Raw genomic sequence first — 17,190 nt, 5'->3', positions numbered from 1 at the left:
TGCATTCTTAAAGTGCATCTCAAACAGACAATAAAAAATTCAGAACTCGTCAATTATCGGCGGAAATGAGTTCAAATTTGTTATTCGGGGGTTTTTGGGGTCGCTGAAAACGAATATGACGTCAAAAGTGATCTCCGGAGTGCCTGGTGCCAAGGGTACCTACTGTTTACCTCGTTATTAAAATTCATTAAAAAATTAGTCAAAAATCATTACTCGGGGGTTTTTGGGGCCGCTAACGACGATTACGACGAATATGACATCGGAAGAAATTTTCGGAGTACCTGGTGCCCAGTGTACCTACTTTTCAGCTCTCTTGTGGAGTTTTCGGCAAAAAAATTAATAAAAAATTAGTCGACAATAAGTACTCGGGGATTTTTGGGGTAGCTAACGACGAATATGACATCGGAAGCGATCTCCGGAATACCTGGTGCCCAGGGTACCTACTTCTTATGGAGTTTTCGGCAAATTCATTAAAAAATTAGCCAAAAATCATTACTCGGGGGTTTTTGGGTCGCTGACGACGGATATGACGTCGGAAGTGATCTATAGAGTACCTGGTACCCAGGGTACCTACCGTTTATCTCGTTTTCTGAAATTTTTGGCAAATTCATTAAAAAATTAGTTAAAATTCATTACTCAGGGGTTTTGGGTCGCTGACGAGGAATATGACATCGGAAGTGATCTCCGGTGTACCAGGTGCCCAGGGAACCTACTGTTTATCTCGTAACTAATGATGTTGCTACCAAGTTGATGATGCTGTGTGATGTTGCTGTGAAATTTTGCTACTGAGTATTGAAATTACTTAATGCGAAGGTGTGGCTTAGGAAGAAACTTCAAAATTGGATTTCTATACAAGTGCAATAATATATAAATTAGTGCTTTCGCAAATGACAGGACCTCTACATTTACTAGGTTCTGACGACACAGTTGGTTTCATTTAACTTAAAAAAGGGCCAATTTCTCATATCGAGTTCAACTCCAGTTTAACCTGAACTTTTAGTGAAGACTCTCAATTCACGTTCTACCGATGGCAGTTTAAACTTGAACGATGCTTGAACGGTGGAATTCGGCCGTTCAAAGATTTCAGAACCCAGTTCAGATGGTTTCATGGATTACGCATGCGTTGTATTATCACGAAACGCTGTCATAATATAAATATATCCTATTTTATTATATTAAGCCTAACGATAAACGATACCATTAGGTTTGTTTTTATAACATTTATTTATAATTATTAAAATGACTATTTGACTATAAATACTTAAATTTAAATTTATTCAAAACAGCATAAAAATGGTCGTACAAAATCGCAATAGTTTTTTACCTTTTACCATCTATTGGCATTTCTCGAAAGCTGTAGAACGTGCACTCACAATGAGAAACGCATTCCAAACAAAACCGAAGTTCACCGCACGTTCACCGGTGAACCTGGTTCAACTGAACCATAGATTAAGGCAGGTATGAGAAATCGACCCTAACTTATTTGATTTTTCCCATCATAATTTTCCCTTTTTATCATCTGTATCTTTATTCTGTTCTTACCTGATCAACCAATAAATGGGGAACTTTATTAGCCACTTCGCTATTTGACGAATAATGTGAGTATAAGTCAGGGAGTAAATGTGGCGCATCTTGTCTTCTCTGTTCCACAATCTGCGACGCGTAATCTGCCAGAGCTGGTATACTAACTACCGTCGGTATCAGCGCCAACATACTGATTACTATTGCGTGGAGGTTGAATTTTTGAGCATTCGATAAAGATGTGCTATTGACAGCAAGGCTTTGGATGCTAAAACAGAGAAAAACAAGTTGTATGTTTAGAACATTGTAGTTATCAATAGTCCATCTGGTGAGACCCCTCCTGTCTGGAAAAATTTCTGATTCGGTTTCTTTGTGGATTCATATTCAAAAATGTCCCCTTTAAACAAATCTGAAGGGTGCCGAGCGGAATTTTTGGGCAGAAATCGTTTAAACAATTTTTTTAAACAAATACAAAAGATCAGGTTATTTTGCTCCGGAATATATATTTTTAAAAATATCACAAGGAAAAATTCCTGTACTGGCTGTATACCATAAATCACAAAAAATAAAAACCTTATTTTGTAAAAGGTATATGTATTTAAAATCCCTAAAAAGGGCTGTATCACAAAACGTTTTCGGAATCAATATTCCATCATCAGTGTTACCACAGGTTTACATGCTTTAAGCCACCAAAATGTTAAACAGTTGGGGTTACATTATGTTATCCGATTTTGAAGGATGTTAGAAATATTTCCGGATTAACCCCTGGCATCAGATGACATCAACCATATTGGTTGGAAAATTGTAGGTAGAACCTTACATGGCAGAGTTTAGGTGACAACTATATATTTTTAAAAGTTTTGTGGGTCATTCTAAACAAGAAAGGTATCTTGTAAATTTTCTCAAAAACTGATAATTTTCGAGTTACAGGCGATTTAAAATCTGAAAAATGCGAAAATAAGCATTTTTTTTGGAATAAAAACTCATATTTAAATTAGTATTTTTGAAGTTGCCAGATACATAAATTGAAGATTAAACATTCAGCTTAAAGATTTTGAAGAGTGATTGCGTCTAACCTTAATTTAAACCGTTGTTTTTGAATTGTTAAATATGGCCGCGCCAGTGCGGCGCGCTTTATTTAAAAAATCTCCAATTTTTCTCCGAAAAATATTTTTCCTAGATTCTTTAGGACATTCTAAATAAAATCAGTTTCTTGACATTTTTCTCAAAAGTTAATAGTTTTAAAATTATAAGCGATTTAAAATCCGAAAAAATGCCGAAAAAACGCATTTTTGGATTTTAAATCGCCTATAACTTTAAAACTGTTAACTTTTGAGAGAAATGTCAAGAAACTTATTTTATTCAGAATGTCCTAAAGAATCTAGAAAAAATATTTTTCGGAGAAAAATGGGAGATTTTTGAAATAGGGCGCGCCGCACCGGCAAAAAAATTGGATGGACATGCATATTTAACAATTAAAAAACAACGGTTTAAATTAAGGTTAGGAGCAATCACTCTTCAGAATCTTGAAGCTGAATGTTTAAATTTTAATTTAAGTATCTGGCAACCTCAAAAATACTAATTTAAATATGAGCTTTTAAGCCTTGAAAATGCGTATTTTCGCATTTTGCAGATTTTAAATCGCCTATAATCCGAAAACTATCAATTTTTGAGAAAAATTACAAAATACCTTTCTTGTTTAGAATGACCCACGAAACTTAAAAATATATGTTCCGGAGCAAAAAACGTGATCTTTTGTATGTGTTTAAAAAAATTCTTTAAACAATTTCTGCCCAAAAATTCCGCCCGGCACCCTTCAGATTTGTTTACAGGGGACATTTTTTAATAGGAATCCAAAAGAAACTGAATCAGAAATTTTCCCAGACGGGAGCGGTCTCACTACATGGACTAAAAGAGATTTATTTCTTGTTTTAATAGTTTTTTTCTTCCATACTTGGTATGTATGAATTAAAAATAACAAGTTCTTTTAAAATCTGCAAAAATATACAAGGTATCCCATTCAAAGTAAATAAGTTAAGGGTATTTTCGGTGAAACCGGAACTGGAGTAGTAACAAAAAATATGGCACCAGATGCCTTTTTCACCACTGTACTTGCATGCGAAGTTTCATAAATATTGTTCTTTTCGTTTCAAAGATATTTGCTTGGTTCCATACTTTATCCTAACTCTGCATATAAAAACATATAGTGTTAAATTATAAATATATTTTGGATTTAGACGCCCAAATTATAATTTGGGCGTCGAAACGTTAATAAAATTATTTTTTTCATTTTAATTGTGGCTTATTTCCCATATAAATAATTAATTATAAATATATACTCACCCGATCGTCAATTGTAATAAGTCGATAACGGTTTCTGTACTCGCCAATTCGACACAAAGTAGAGCTAAAGTTGTATACACTGCTTCTATATTTTCAGGACTATTGGTTTCCATCTGTAGGCTAGTGTAGAGAGCGTCATATATTATAGGTCCGTGTTTATTGATGAATATCAAATCTGGTCTAGAGGATTTTTCTAATACCAACTCCAAATCCGAGACATTTACCCTGTAAATAAAAATCAATATTTATAGTCAAATAGTCCTGTCGCCAGGGGGGGTACAACGGCCTCCTGTATTCAGATGGACTTACCCAAGTTTTTTTTATGTATTTTGACCTGTAGAACACGAATTTTTTGGGTAACAGTTGATCAGGATGTCGATAAGATTGTTATAAACCAAGAAGTTGAGGAATCACATAACAGCGATTTCTCGCAAAACAAAACATTTTTTTGTATTTTTTGGTCCATTTTAACCAAAAAATGTTCCTACAAATTTTTTCGTAGGATGCATAGTTTTCGAGATAAACGCGGTTGAACTTTCAAAAAATCGAAAAATTGGAATTTTTGAACCCGAAAAACTTTTGATTAAAAAATAAAATAGCAATTCTGCTTACCGCATTTGAAAGTTCAAGTAAAATTATATCGGTTTTAATTATTTGTATTGCCAAAAATGTATTATTTTATTGTTAAAACAAAGCTATAAACACCTAGTGCTTGAGTGATGTTTCAATGATTTCTCATTTAAAATCGAACGAGTACCTAGAGGAGGTAAAAGTGCAAGCGGGGCTATTTCTAAGTAGCATGCATTAAAACGCATGTATTAGGCACGGGAAACAGTATGTGTTTATAGCTTTTTTTAACAATCAAAAAATAAATTTTTAGCAATGCAAATATTCAAAACAGATATAATTTGACTTATACTTTTAAAGGCGGTAAGCAGAATTGCTATTTTATTTTTTATTCAAACGTTATTCGGGTTCAAAAATTGCAATTTTTCCATTTTTTGAAAGTTCAACCGCGTTTATCTCGAAAACTATGCATGCTACGAAACAACTTGTAGGAACATTTTTTGGTTAGAATGACCCAAAAAATACAAAAAAATGTTTTGTTTTGCGAGAAATCGCTGTTATTTAATTCCTCAACTTCTTTGTTTATAACAATCTTATCGACATCCGGATCAACTGTTACCCAAAAAATTCGTGTTCTACGGGTCAAAATACATAAAAAAAACTTGGGTAAGTCCATCTGAATTAAGAAGGCCGTTGTACCCCCCCTGGCGACAGGACTAAAACATAGACGCAATTTGTTCAAGATTATTGTTTTCAGGTGAGTGAAGTGGATAACTTATTATTACTTACTATCTTTAAAGTAGTCCTGTCGCCAGTGGGGGTACAACGGCCTCTTTAATTCAGATGGACTTACCCAAGTTTTTTTTATGTATTTTGACCCGTAGAACACGAATTTTTCGGGTAACAGTTGATCCGGATGTTGATAATATTGTTATAAAGAAAGAAATTGAGGAGTCACATAACGCAGCGATTTTTCGTAAAACAAAACATTTTTTTGTATTTTTTGGGCCATTCTAAGCAAAAAATGTTTTTATGAGTTTTTTCGTAGAATGCATAGTTTTCGACATAAACGTGGTTGAACTTTCAAAAAATCGAAAAATTGCAATTTTAGAACCCAAATAACTTTTGGTCAAAAAATAAAATAGCAATTCTGCTTACCGCATTTGAAAGTCCAAGTCAAATTCTATCGGTTTTGATTATTTTCATTGCTAAAAATTAATTTCTTTATTGTTAGACAAAGCTATAAACACATAGAGCTTGAACGATGTTTTCAATGCATTTCTCATTTGAAATCGAACGAGTAGGTGCGCATACAGACAATTTCTATGTAGATTACGTACATTACAACGCATGCATTGGGCACGGGAAACACTATGTGTTTATAGCTTTGTTTAACAATAAAAAAATAATTATTAGCAATGCAAATAATCAAAACCGATAGAATTTGACTTAAACTTTCAAATGCAGTAAGCAGAATTGCTATTTTATTTTTTAATCAAAAGTTATTGGGGTTCAAAAATTTCACTTTTTCGATTTTTTGAAAGTTCAACCGCATTTATCTCGAAAACTATGCATCCTAAAAATTTGTAAGACCATTTTTTGCTGACAATCACCCAAAAATACAAAAAAAAGTTTTATTTTGCGAAAAATCGCTGTTATGTAATTCCTCAAGTTCTTTGTTTATAACAATCTTACCGACATCCGGATCAACTGTTACCCAAAAAATTCGTGTTCTACGGGTCAAAATACATAAAAAAACTTGGGTAAGCCCATCTGAATTAAGGAGGCCGTTGTACACCCCCCAGGCGACAGGACTAAAGGGATTGAATTACAATTTCAGTTATAAATACGTTTATTTTGACGTTTCGGGATATCCTTCCTGTTTTGGGATATTTAAAATATTTTTAAGGGAAAAATCCTGCATGAGTAAAAATAGATCTAAGACAATCTAAATACTACTTATCTTTTTTATGTTTACAGATCAAAAAATCATTGCATATTTGATGAATATTTATGATGGCAGATCCATTTACAAGGTATCCTTTTTTATATTTATGTTGTGGTTTGAGTGATAATTTAAATATCTATTGGTGTGGGTTGATTTTCTCTAAATTTTGGCTGCATATCCTGTGTCCTCTTTTGCGATTAACAAATTAAGAAAACCAAGTGAATTGTTGTTTTCTTTTTCCATAGTTAATTTGATTGATTCTTCTTTATTGATGATGACCATCAGAAAGGTAGTAGCCCCTGTTAAGATAGGCAAAATGCCCTTTTCCCCAGAATAAATTTCAAAACGTCAGATTATTTTTATTTTCTTTAGGCAGGATGTAATCAATTTAAAAATTTCAAAAAATTCACACGCATAGTTGAGGCTTGTATAAAACATGTCTATTTTTTATATACCCGTATGTCGAGTGTACATAACCTCAAAACGAATTTTTATTTTTTTTTGGAATCTTTTTGGTACAGTTTTTTTGGAGATGGCTGCAGACCTGTTTTTTTATTTGGTGTATTTTATTAAAAACTATGTTTCTATTTCTTTTTCAGACTTTTCCGTAAAGTGGTCCTAAACACGCGAAAAACTGTTTTTTAGGGAGTTTTTGGTGATTTTTCACATTTTGTAATCTTCATAATGGATCAAATTATAGTTTTTTATAGGTTATATATATATATATATATATATATATATATATATATATATATATATATATATATATATATATATATATATATATATATATATATAATTTGAAGTAACTGAATCCTTTAGGACGTTAAAAATGGGAGAAACATGAAACTCCAAAAAACGTAGGGGTTTTTTAGGTGGCCTTTTTTAAGAGGTTTAACGTGTTTGTCCCATTTATGAATGTCCTAAAGGACTCAGTTACTTAAAAAAACTTAATTTGATCTATTTTAAAGTCTATAAAATGAGGAAAATCCCCAAAAACCCCATAAAAAATAGTTTTCGTATTTTTTGAGATGGCGCACTTTACGAAAAATCTGATAACATTATAAATACAAAAATTGGAAAAAAATCCTTTCACAAAATCACATATAATTTTTTTTTGAAGTTATACTTTTTTAGGCGCGATTTCATTGAGGGTGAAATTTTATTAATCTGCGCGCATGCGCACACCGACAGTATGGTATTAGTCGTTATACGGGCTCTGATTGGGTGTTGAAATGATCTGTCAATAATTGTTCAATATGGAGGTTATCGGTAAACAAAAATATTGTATATATTAGTTTTTATTGTTGCGAGGACAGAAATAAAATCAAATTTATAATTATAGTGACTTTTTAAATAGTTTTGAAAAGCCACAGGTACGTAATTCTAAATTTTTCAGTTGTATTCCAATAAAAAATTATCTTCATACCTATCTATTTGGAAAATGTAAAAAAATAATGTAGTTACCTATTAGTAGGCAATGCTTTAATTTACATAATCTGATCACGAACAAACTTTCTACAAATCTTCATCTAATATATCGTTTTCTTACTCTATATTTTGTTGTATTTTAATTCGACAAAAATCAAACTAATAATTTGATTAAATTCATATAAATAAACAAAATGTCAAAAAGTTTATGTTGTAAACGTTTAGTTTGTGTATATTCCCACATGACGTATACGCGAATGTGGTGCAGTGGGAAATCGCTTCGACTTTCGTACGGCGCGATAGACGTGAAGTGGGTTCAAGCCCCAAGCAAGTTGTTATTTTTTTTTTTATAGATTCTATGATTGTAAGTATATTATTATATAATTTTTTTCAGAAAATACGTATTTAATCAAAATTTTTGGCAACAATTATTGTTAAGAAATCATTTGTGGCATTTTTCAATGTGTTTGTGTGTGTTTTATTCTTTTATTTTTTTAATTTTTGGTATTGTTTTAATAAAATTTTTTGGAAAGTAGTAGAGAAACTGTTTAAAGTATATTGATTTCGTTGAAATCATATAATAGAAGTATAACTTCTTACGTGCGTACAAAGTACACACATTCTTTTTTTATACAGATAATTTATACAGATAATAAAAATTGTATACCTTTTACAAAGGATTTTTTTAAAATTTTTGTGATTGATGGTATACCGCCAACTACAGGAAAATTTTTATTTTCCTTGTGGATATTATAAATACAGCTTTTGATAAAATACACAAAATAAAAAAAAGTTAGATAAGCAGCTACATATCACCAAAAATTACTTATACGCTTTTTTCAATATTCGCAAAAAAATAAATAAATAAAAATGCATTTAGAGGTTATGTACACTCAACCAACGGGTCTATAAAAATGAAAAAAATGTAAAAAGATATGTTTTGTAAAAGCCTCAACTATGTGTATGAATTTTTTGAAATTTTTAGATTGATTACATCCCATCTAAAAAAAATAAAAACTAAAAAATTTCGACTCATTGTGTGGGGAGGAGTAGGGGGAAGGGGGTGGATGGTTATTGCGATGAGTCTTATATTTTGATCACATAGAACGGAAAAACATGAAAAAAAATTAATTCTAGGAGTGAGGACATTTTGCCTATCTTAACGGGGGTTACTTTATTCAATACTTTTGGTCCGTGAGGCCAAATGGAGAACACGTCATCTACATATCTCCACCATGTTTTGGTCGATATCGTCCATGAATATATCTATTAATAAGGGAGATAAGTATCAGCCTTTGGCTAATCCGCAGTTTTGTTTGTAAAAACCCTTCATCATCATCATCAGCCCATAGTCGTCCACTGCTGAACATAGGCCTCCTCGAAAAACTTCCATTCAGATCTATCCTGCGCTGCTGCAATCCAGTTGGTACAAATCCTCTTTATGTCGTCAGTCCATCTTGTGGGTGGTCTTCCCGGGTTTCGTCTATCTATCTAGACGAAACCCGGGAAGTAAAAACCCTTATCTCGTTGAAAATAACTGTTGTCTGTGTAAAGCGTTTCTGTAATTTCTTAAATTTGTGCAGTGCTGTATATAATTTGTGTTCCAATGATTTGGTTGGATCATTTTTTAGTTTAGTGTAAGTTCCAACTTGAACTTTCTCTTGACGTCGATTTTTCTCCATAATTACAGTTGTGTTGCCTTGTCAGCCGGTAATATTATTATTGACTCATCTTCTTTTAGAGCTTCGAGTTCCTCTTTACTAATATTACCTTTTAATCTTATACTTTTCTCCAGTTCCTTTTTGCACAGTACTTTATATTATTCCTTTTCATTATTGGTAATACTTGACGGATCTTTTCAACTGGAGTAATTATGTCTAGTTTAGGAACTGATAGGCAAACCAGTTGCAAAATATCATGGATGTAATATAAACTTACAGAAAACGAACTTTGGGCTTATGTACAGCATTTAAAAAAAATTCGCTTCTGTACATTATTTTTACTTAGTTTCTCTGTTAGTATTTAATAATGCAGTAATAGTAACTTTACTTACGTGGGTTTAGAGAGCTTATCGAGATTGTGATGTCTATCAATAAGAGTATGGAAGATCTTTTGTACCAGCAGCCTCATATCCGGATCTGGTGCTAACGACATTCGTAACAAAGGCTCCAAAAATGAAACTGGAAACGTTGTATTTAGATGAATTGTCTGATATTTTGTACCCACCTACAATAATAAAAAAAATAACAATACGATACTATCAGTAAATACACCAGTCAATGAGAGCAAATACAGGATAATACCTCCAAATTCTATCCTACTGCATGAATTTTAATGAAATTTTGGGAATATCCTTTACTTATCTCCTAATTCAAAGGCTACCCTATGCCGATGTGCGCTTTTATCTTGTGGGTGGCTCCCACTCCTTCTCGGGAGTGGAAAATTTTTTGGTCAAAATAACCACGGAAGTGGGTAGAGAACATAATTCTAATCAAAAACTGTTGTTTAATTTCTTTTTGAGAAGTCAATACTTTTTGAGTTATTCGTGGTTGAAAATTTGCCATTTTCATTGAAAAATGTCACGTTTTTGGGCAGTTTTTTGCGAATACCTTAAAAATTATGCATCTGACGAAAAAAACTATATAAAACATTTTTGTAGCTTATGAAAAATCAAAGAGATTCATTTCTTCATAAATCTTCTAGTTATAATAGAAAAAGAGATATGGTAGGTGAAAAGAGATTTTTTTGGTGAATGCTCAAATCGGTGTAAGGTGTAAGCAACTTAAAATACCAGAGAAATGGTCGATTTTAAGGGTACAATGCTACCAATACCTTTTGTAGTGCTTGAAAAGACCTTTAAAACGATCACTGTTAAATGTCTATTATATTCAAACTAATGAGTATATGAAAAAATGAAAAATGAGTATATTTAACTACTTAACCACCAGAATTTACATGCATCGTTTTTCTTCTACAATACCTTTTATTATAATAGTGTTATTTCTATGTTCACAAATTTGGACGGGTATACAATAAATGGTTTTTGAAAAAATAAGATCAAATCATAGAGAGCATTTTTAAATTTTCTTAAAAATCTTCTTTTCCTCCATGTAACTCGAAAATGATAAAGAGATATAGTAATAAAAGAAGAGACAAGTTATCTGAAAAAACCCTACATTTTTGTACTGTATCGTTTTTTTCGCATCTCTTATCATTTTCGAGTTACATAAAGAAAATGGAAGATTTTTTTAGAAAATTTAAAAATGCGCTCTATGATTTGATCTAATTAAAAAAACAATTCATTTTAAACCCGTCCAACTTTTTGAACATATAAATAACATTAAATAAAAGGTATTGTAGAAAGAAAACGATGCATTTAAATTCTGGTGGATGATGAGTTAAACATACTTCTCCTTTTCACTTATTTTTTGACCTTTCATTAGTCATCAATGTTTTTTGCACCATATCTCGCTTATACCCCTAAAATCGAACATTTCTCTGTTATTCAGTTTTCAAAAAAATATATAGAACAGTTTTTGCTTAGAATTATGTTCTTCCTAATAGGCTAGACACTTCCATGGTTATTTTGACCAAAAATTTTCCACCACCAAGAAGGGGTGGAAACCAACCCCAAGATTAAAACGCCATATGGTATAGGGTAGACTTTGTTTCTTGAGCTATTCTGTACTTATAGCAAAAATATCAAGTAAATTGATGCAGTAGGATGGAATTCGGAGCCAAATACTCTCACTGACTTCACTAAAATAGGTACGTACTTTTAGTAAACTTTTCAATAATATACTCTGTAACAAATTATCAGCCGGTGTTTGATTGTCTACTAACGGGAATGGAATCTTGCTCATGATGAACATCATGATTTCAATTTTCTGGTAATCTGGAAGATGATTTGCGAATTCTCCTAAGGCGTTTATTAATGCTTCTTGGTATTGCTTTTCTTCAGTTTGGCTAGCTTCGTTTTTAACAGAATCCCTGAGGTGACTCAGTAAAGAATTTATTATTTCTAGAACTGACGGACCTAAAATAAAATATTTCATTGTATAATGTCGAGAATTTTTTCAAATATACTTCAATGTTCTATATGTAGAACAGACATTTAAAAGCAGTCTAATTCCACTTCGTATCAGTGGACCAGCAGTCAATTGCTAGATTAGCTACATGTCAATGACCCACTAGAAAGTTCTATTAATTGGACTTCAAGTAAACAACACTCGCCTATCTGCGAGAGTTACATGAGTTCTCAAGCCGCCTCGGTGTCTCCTCCATCCTAGCGGTAAATCTACCAGTCTTTTCTAGAAAGACTATCCCAAACTAAAGGGTCCCGCAATTATAGTAAATTCAAGAGAAAACCAGCTAACAGGAAATAAAATATATAAGAGAAATATTTATAAAAGACTAATTTTCAATCTAATAGTAAATAAATATTCTTTTGTTTGCTTTCATTCCGAATTTTCATAGTTCATATTTAAGATTAGGATAAGACGAACACACACCTTGAGAGACGGAGCTATGGTCGCAGAAATAATACATGTACAAGATATATCAATCATCGCGTATTAAAAAGTCGAGTTCGAATCTTTAGGTCCGGTTCTGACGTCATTTCCCGTTAAAAGATATGACCGGAAGTTTGACAAAATTACTCAAAATTAGTGAAATCGTATATCAATCGACGCAAATTTACACGAAGAGTTTAAATATCGGTTTAAATATCGACTTTTAGTTAAAGTACTCCCAGTCACGTTGTGTGAAAACCAAGGACTTACGAAGACCAATTGCTTGTATTAATTGTCGATTAGTTACTTACCCACACTTTCACCAGCTGCTATAGCAATAATTTTGGATAAAACTCCAGCGATATTAGTCCGAATGGTTGGGCTAGATTTTGTGTTATCGTCAAGATGTGCCATTAGAGTTTCCACTACGGTATATGAGTATTGTGCCTTAAAAATAAATACGCGTATAAATAATTCCGACAACACCTCTAGCGTTTTTTAATGGTAAAATCATGATAGAAAAGTCCAAATGGTCAATTAAACAATTACATAAGCTTCATATTTAATAAATGCAGTAAAATATTTTTACCTGTATTGAAAACATTATTATTCTAAAGGTGTGGATGGCGAACTGATTTGGTACCCATAGTTTATGTAGATCAAAATGCCTAAAACAGAACGGTTGGTTAAATCAAAGTATGCACAGTAAAAAAATACCTGTTATTAATTTAATTCAAGGAAAATCATATAAACACACAAACACAAAAGGCTTAAAAACACATGCTCAGTCAGTAAGGAACAATGCGACTTTTTAGAAAAGTACCAAATGAATAGCCGAAATAAACTTGTGTAACGTAAAAAAACAAACAGAAACAAAAATAGTGAAAGTAAGGTTCTGAAAGTGCTGTCTTGTGACATGTTTAAGTTGAGTGTTATGTTTACAGTCGGAAAAATGAAAGAATACCCATGCCTCATCGATGATATGCATACGAATCAAATCAAAAATTTCTAGTCAAAACAAAGTCTGAACCAAGTTAATACTGAAAATAAACGAATGTGACTACTACCCCACCGTACGATTTTTCGCTACGTAAGAATGTGTCAAAAATTTTTGTGATGTTATTCTTTTTCTGATATATATATTTATTGGTGATAAATGTGTTACTATTACTACCGTAATTAATTATTTGATATAGATTAAATAATACAAAAATTATGAGTACGCAAATATAGTATTATGAATTTCTCCATGTTTAAGTTGCCAGTGGACGTAAATAGTAACAGGAATTTAAAAAATGTCGTTTATGTCAGCTGCATTAAGTGATTTAAAATGAAAGTAAACTTAATGAATTCAGATCATTAGGTCTCCAGATCATTTTCCAGACTTTATCTGCAAATAAATGTACATTTTGTACATTCGTAAAAATATACTAATCTGTAATTATTTCATACACTATGATTGAAAAGTCAGAGTAATATGTACACGTTTGGTGAACTCATAGACAGAAGATAACCATATTGACAGATGTTTACTGATTACTTACAAATTTTATTGACGTATTTTAATTAAATAAATACTTACCAAACCAAAAATACAATATAATCTCAAAATAGCTCTTAAAAGAACAGTTTATTCAAGTAAATACGACTGATTATTAAAATTTATAAACTCTACCGAACCTAACCCAGTTTCACTGTCAAAGTGACAGAAATCGAATCTGTCAGATTATAGTTGACCAGCACGATTACTCGAATAGTAGTTTATACAATCATTATTTCTACTCGTTGAAAGTTTTTCTAAGAATGACATTAGAAGTACAGAAATAGTCAAGTGAGAGTTTAAATTTTCTACTAAATTAATATAACTACGTTGAACAGTTGTATCGCCGTCTCACTCTGTCAATTATAAATATGTAACTGCGTGTGTCTTGGATAACGTTTTTGGTTAGTAGACAACACTTAATAATCTATCTCTCTCGTTTTTTATTTATAGAAAAAGGCAGCAAATCCAAAATGTGTGCATGGGTATTCTTTGATTTTTCGACTGTATATGGGATTAGCCAGAGTTTGGTTGTAATAAAAATTACATTATTACCGAAAAAATACTAACGTTTCGATTTCCCCTCCGGAAATCGTTCTCAAAGAAAGATTAAAAAGAATTTTGTTAAAGCTGTGTATAACCTCCAAATTGTTGTTGTGATTATGTCATATTACACTCAAACAGCTACTAACACTATGCACAGTGAATATTTATTTCCAACTCAATGATGATTTCTATAAGCAAAACTTCGACTTAGTCATGGCCGAATCCGTATCTCCATTATTAGCTGATATATTCATGGAGCATTTCAAACAGAATATTTTACACAAACAAGTTCGAACAACCAACAGTATGGTGGAGATGTATAAAAGATGTGTTTTCCATTTGGCGTCACGGACCAGAAGCATTGGACAAATTCCTGACTGACATCAACAATAAAGAAGAATCAATCAAATTCACCGTGGAAAAAGAACAAAACAATTCACTCTCTTTTCTAGATGTGCTTATCACTGAAGTTACGGGATGTGCAATCAAAGTTTACAGAAGAAAGCCAACATACACCAACAGATATGTCAATGGGAGCAATAATGGGATATTACCTCCGAATTCTATCCTACTGCATGGATTTTAATGAAATTTTGAGAATAGCCTCTACTTATCTCCTAATTCAAAATCTACCCTATGCCGATGTGCGCTTTTGTCTTGGGGTGGTTCCCACCCCTTCTCGGGGGTGGAAAATTTTTCGGTTAAAATAACCACGGAAGTGGCTATAGAACCTAATTCTAAGCAAAAACTGTTCTATATTTTTTTTGAAAACTCGATACTTTATGAGTTATTCGTGGTTGAAAATTGGCCATTTTCATTAAAAAATTACACCTTTTCGAACGGTTTCTTGCGAATATGTACATTAAAACTGCGCATCTCACTAAAAAAACTATATCAAAACTTTTTTGTAGCTCATAAGAAAACAAAGAGATTCGTTCCTTTATAGATCTTCTAGTTATGATACAAAAAAAGATATGGTAGGTGAGAAGAGTTTGTTTTTTTGGTGCATGCTCAAATCAGTGTACCTATTCAACTTGAAATAACAGAGAAACGGTCGATTTTAGGTGTATAATGCTACCAATACCTTTTGTAGTGCTTGAAAAGACCTTTAAAATGAACAATATTAAATGTCGATTATATTAAAACTAAGCGAGATATGCTGCAAAAAAATTGAGATGACTAATATATTTTAAGAAAAAATGAGAAACCCCTCATCCACCAGAATTTAAATGCATCGTTTTCCTTCTACAATACCTTTTATTATAGTGTTGTTTCTATGTTGAAAAAGTTGGACGGGTTTAAAATGCATGGTTTTTGAAAAAAAACAAGATCAAATTATAGAGCGCATTTTTAAATTTTCTTAAAAATCTTCCTTTTTCTCCCCGTAAAAAAAATAAGAGATACAGTAATGAAAAACAAAAACTAAATTTTTATCTAAAAAACCCTACATTTTTGTTCGGTATCTTTTTTTGTATCTCTTATCATTTTCGAGTTACATGGAGAAAAAGAGAGATTTTTAAGAAAATTTAAAAATGCGCTCTATAATTTGATCTTATTTTTTTCAAAAACGATATATTTAAATTCTGTTGGATGAGGAGTTGAAAATATACTTTCCATTTTTTTTAAATACATTAGTCATCAATATTTTGCAGTATATCTCGCTTAGGTTGAATGTAATCGACATTTAATATTGCTCATTTTAAAGGTCTTTTCAAGCACTATAAAAGGTATTGGTAGCATTATACACCTAAAATCGACCGTTTCTCTGTTATTTCAAGTTGAATACACCGATTTTAGCATGCACCAAAAAAACAAACTCTACTCACCTACCATATCTTTTTTTGTATTATAACTAGAAGATTTATGAAGGAACGAGTCCCTTTGTTTTTTTATAAGCTACAAAAATATTTTATATAGTTTTTTTCGTTAGATGCAAAGTTTTTAAGGTATTTAAGGATTTCAACAAATCACAAATATGCAAACATGCCTGGGACGATGAATACAGACCACAGATGAAGGAAATAGACGAACCAGAGAAAAATCAAAGATAATCCTACTAAATGAAGAAAAATGTGTAGCAAATCAATCAGCAGAATGCAGCAAAATTTGGTTGACAATACTTAAAGAAGAGGTGAATAAGAAAAACTATTAATAGAGGATAAGAAAATGTAAAACACATGTCTATATGTAGGCAAAAACTCATTATAACGAAAACAGAATCACATAACACATTGAATTATTTCACAAAATACACAGAATAATCAGAATTTGATATATCATAGGGCATAATAACATCCACCCTCATATCTTTCCAACCAAGCTGGATGTTACCTACAACCATCAAGGCAAGTACATTTAAACCTCGATTTTGTTTTGACTGTGATATGACATAATCACAACAACAACAAAGTATTTTTTAGTATCTATGAGGTAATAATGTAATTTTTATTACAACCAAACTGTAGCTAATCCCATATAACATAAAAATAGTGAACTTCTAAAATAATAAATAATGGTTATGTTAGATCTCTGTAAAATACTATTAATGCAACTTACCTAAATACTGGTCTGAGTACAGCTCTAATATGTCCAAATGAAGCCCTTCCTACTAATTCTCTCATACAAGTTTCTGCCAACATTGGCGGGTCCAACGTATCTTCTGGACCAATATCAACAGTTTCAGTATCTTTTTTGTGGAACCCTGATTCCTGAAGGATAAATAATAAATTTAATTGAATTAGAAAGTAAAAACATCTATTTTAATCATCATATATGATCATTCG

General features: G+C 31.8%; 1 protein-coding gene across 2 annotated transcripts in view; it reads right to left on the bottom strand.

Moving 5' to 3' along the window:
- LOC126887009 (protein EFR3 homolog cmp44E) overlaps window positions 1-17,190 on the bottom strand; it is an 85,158-nt gene that overhangs the window by 23,278 nt on the left and 44,690 nt on the right. For both annotated transcript variants that reach the window (XM_050654303.1, XM_050654304.1), the window contains exons 5-11: window positions 16,964-17,115; window positions 12,911-12,989; window positions 12,633-12,768; window positions 11,587-11,846; window positions 9,864-10,036; window positions 3,865-4,089; window positions 1,543-1,789 (exon numbers count right to left, since the gene is read on the bottom strand). In XM_050654303.1, coding sequence (XP_050510260.1) covers window positions 1,543-1,789; window positions 3,865-4,089; window positions 9,864-10,036; window positions 11,587-11,846; window positions 12,633-12,768; window positions 12,911-12,989; window positions 16,964-17,115 — 1,272 coding nt within the window. The remainder of the gene's footprint in view (window positions 1-1,542; window positions 1,790-3,864; window positions 4,090-9,863; window positions 10,037-11,586; window positions 11,847-12,632; window positions 12,769-12,910; window positions 12,990-16,963; window positions 17,116-17,190) is intronic.

This window comes from Diabrotica virgifera, chromosome 6 (genome assembly GCF_917563875.1).
Source record: "Diabrotica virgifera virgifera chromosome 6, PGI_DIABVI_V3a".
Lineage (NCBI taxonomy): Eukaryota > Metazoa > Arthropoda > Insecta > Coleoptera > Chrysomelidae > Diabrotica > Diabrotica virgifera.
Note: the sequence above shows the minus strand (reverse complement) of the source record. Positions and strands in the feature narration are given on the sequence as shown.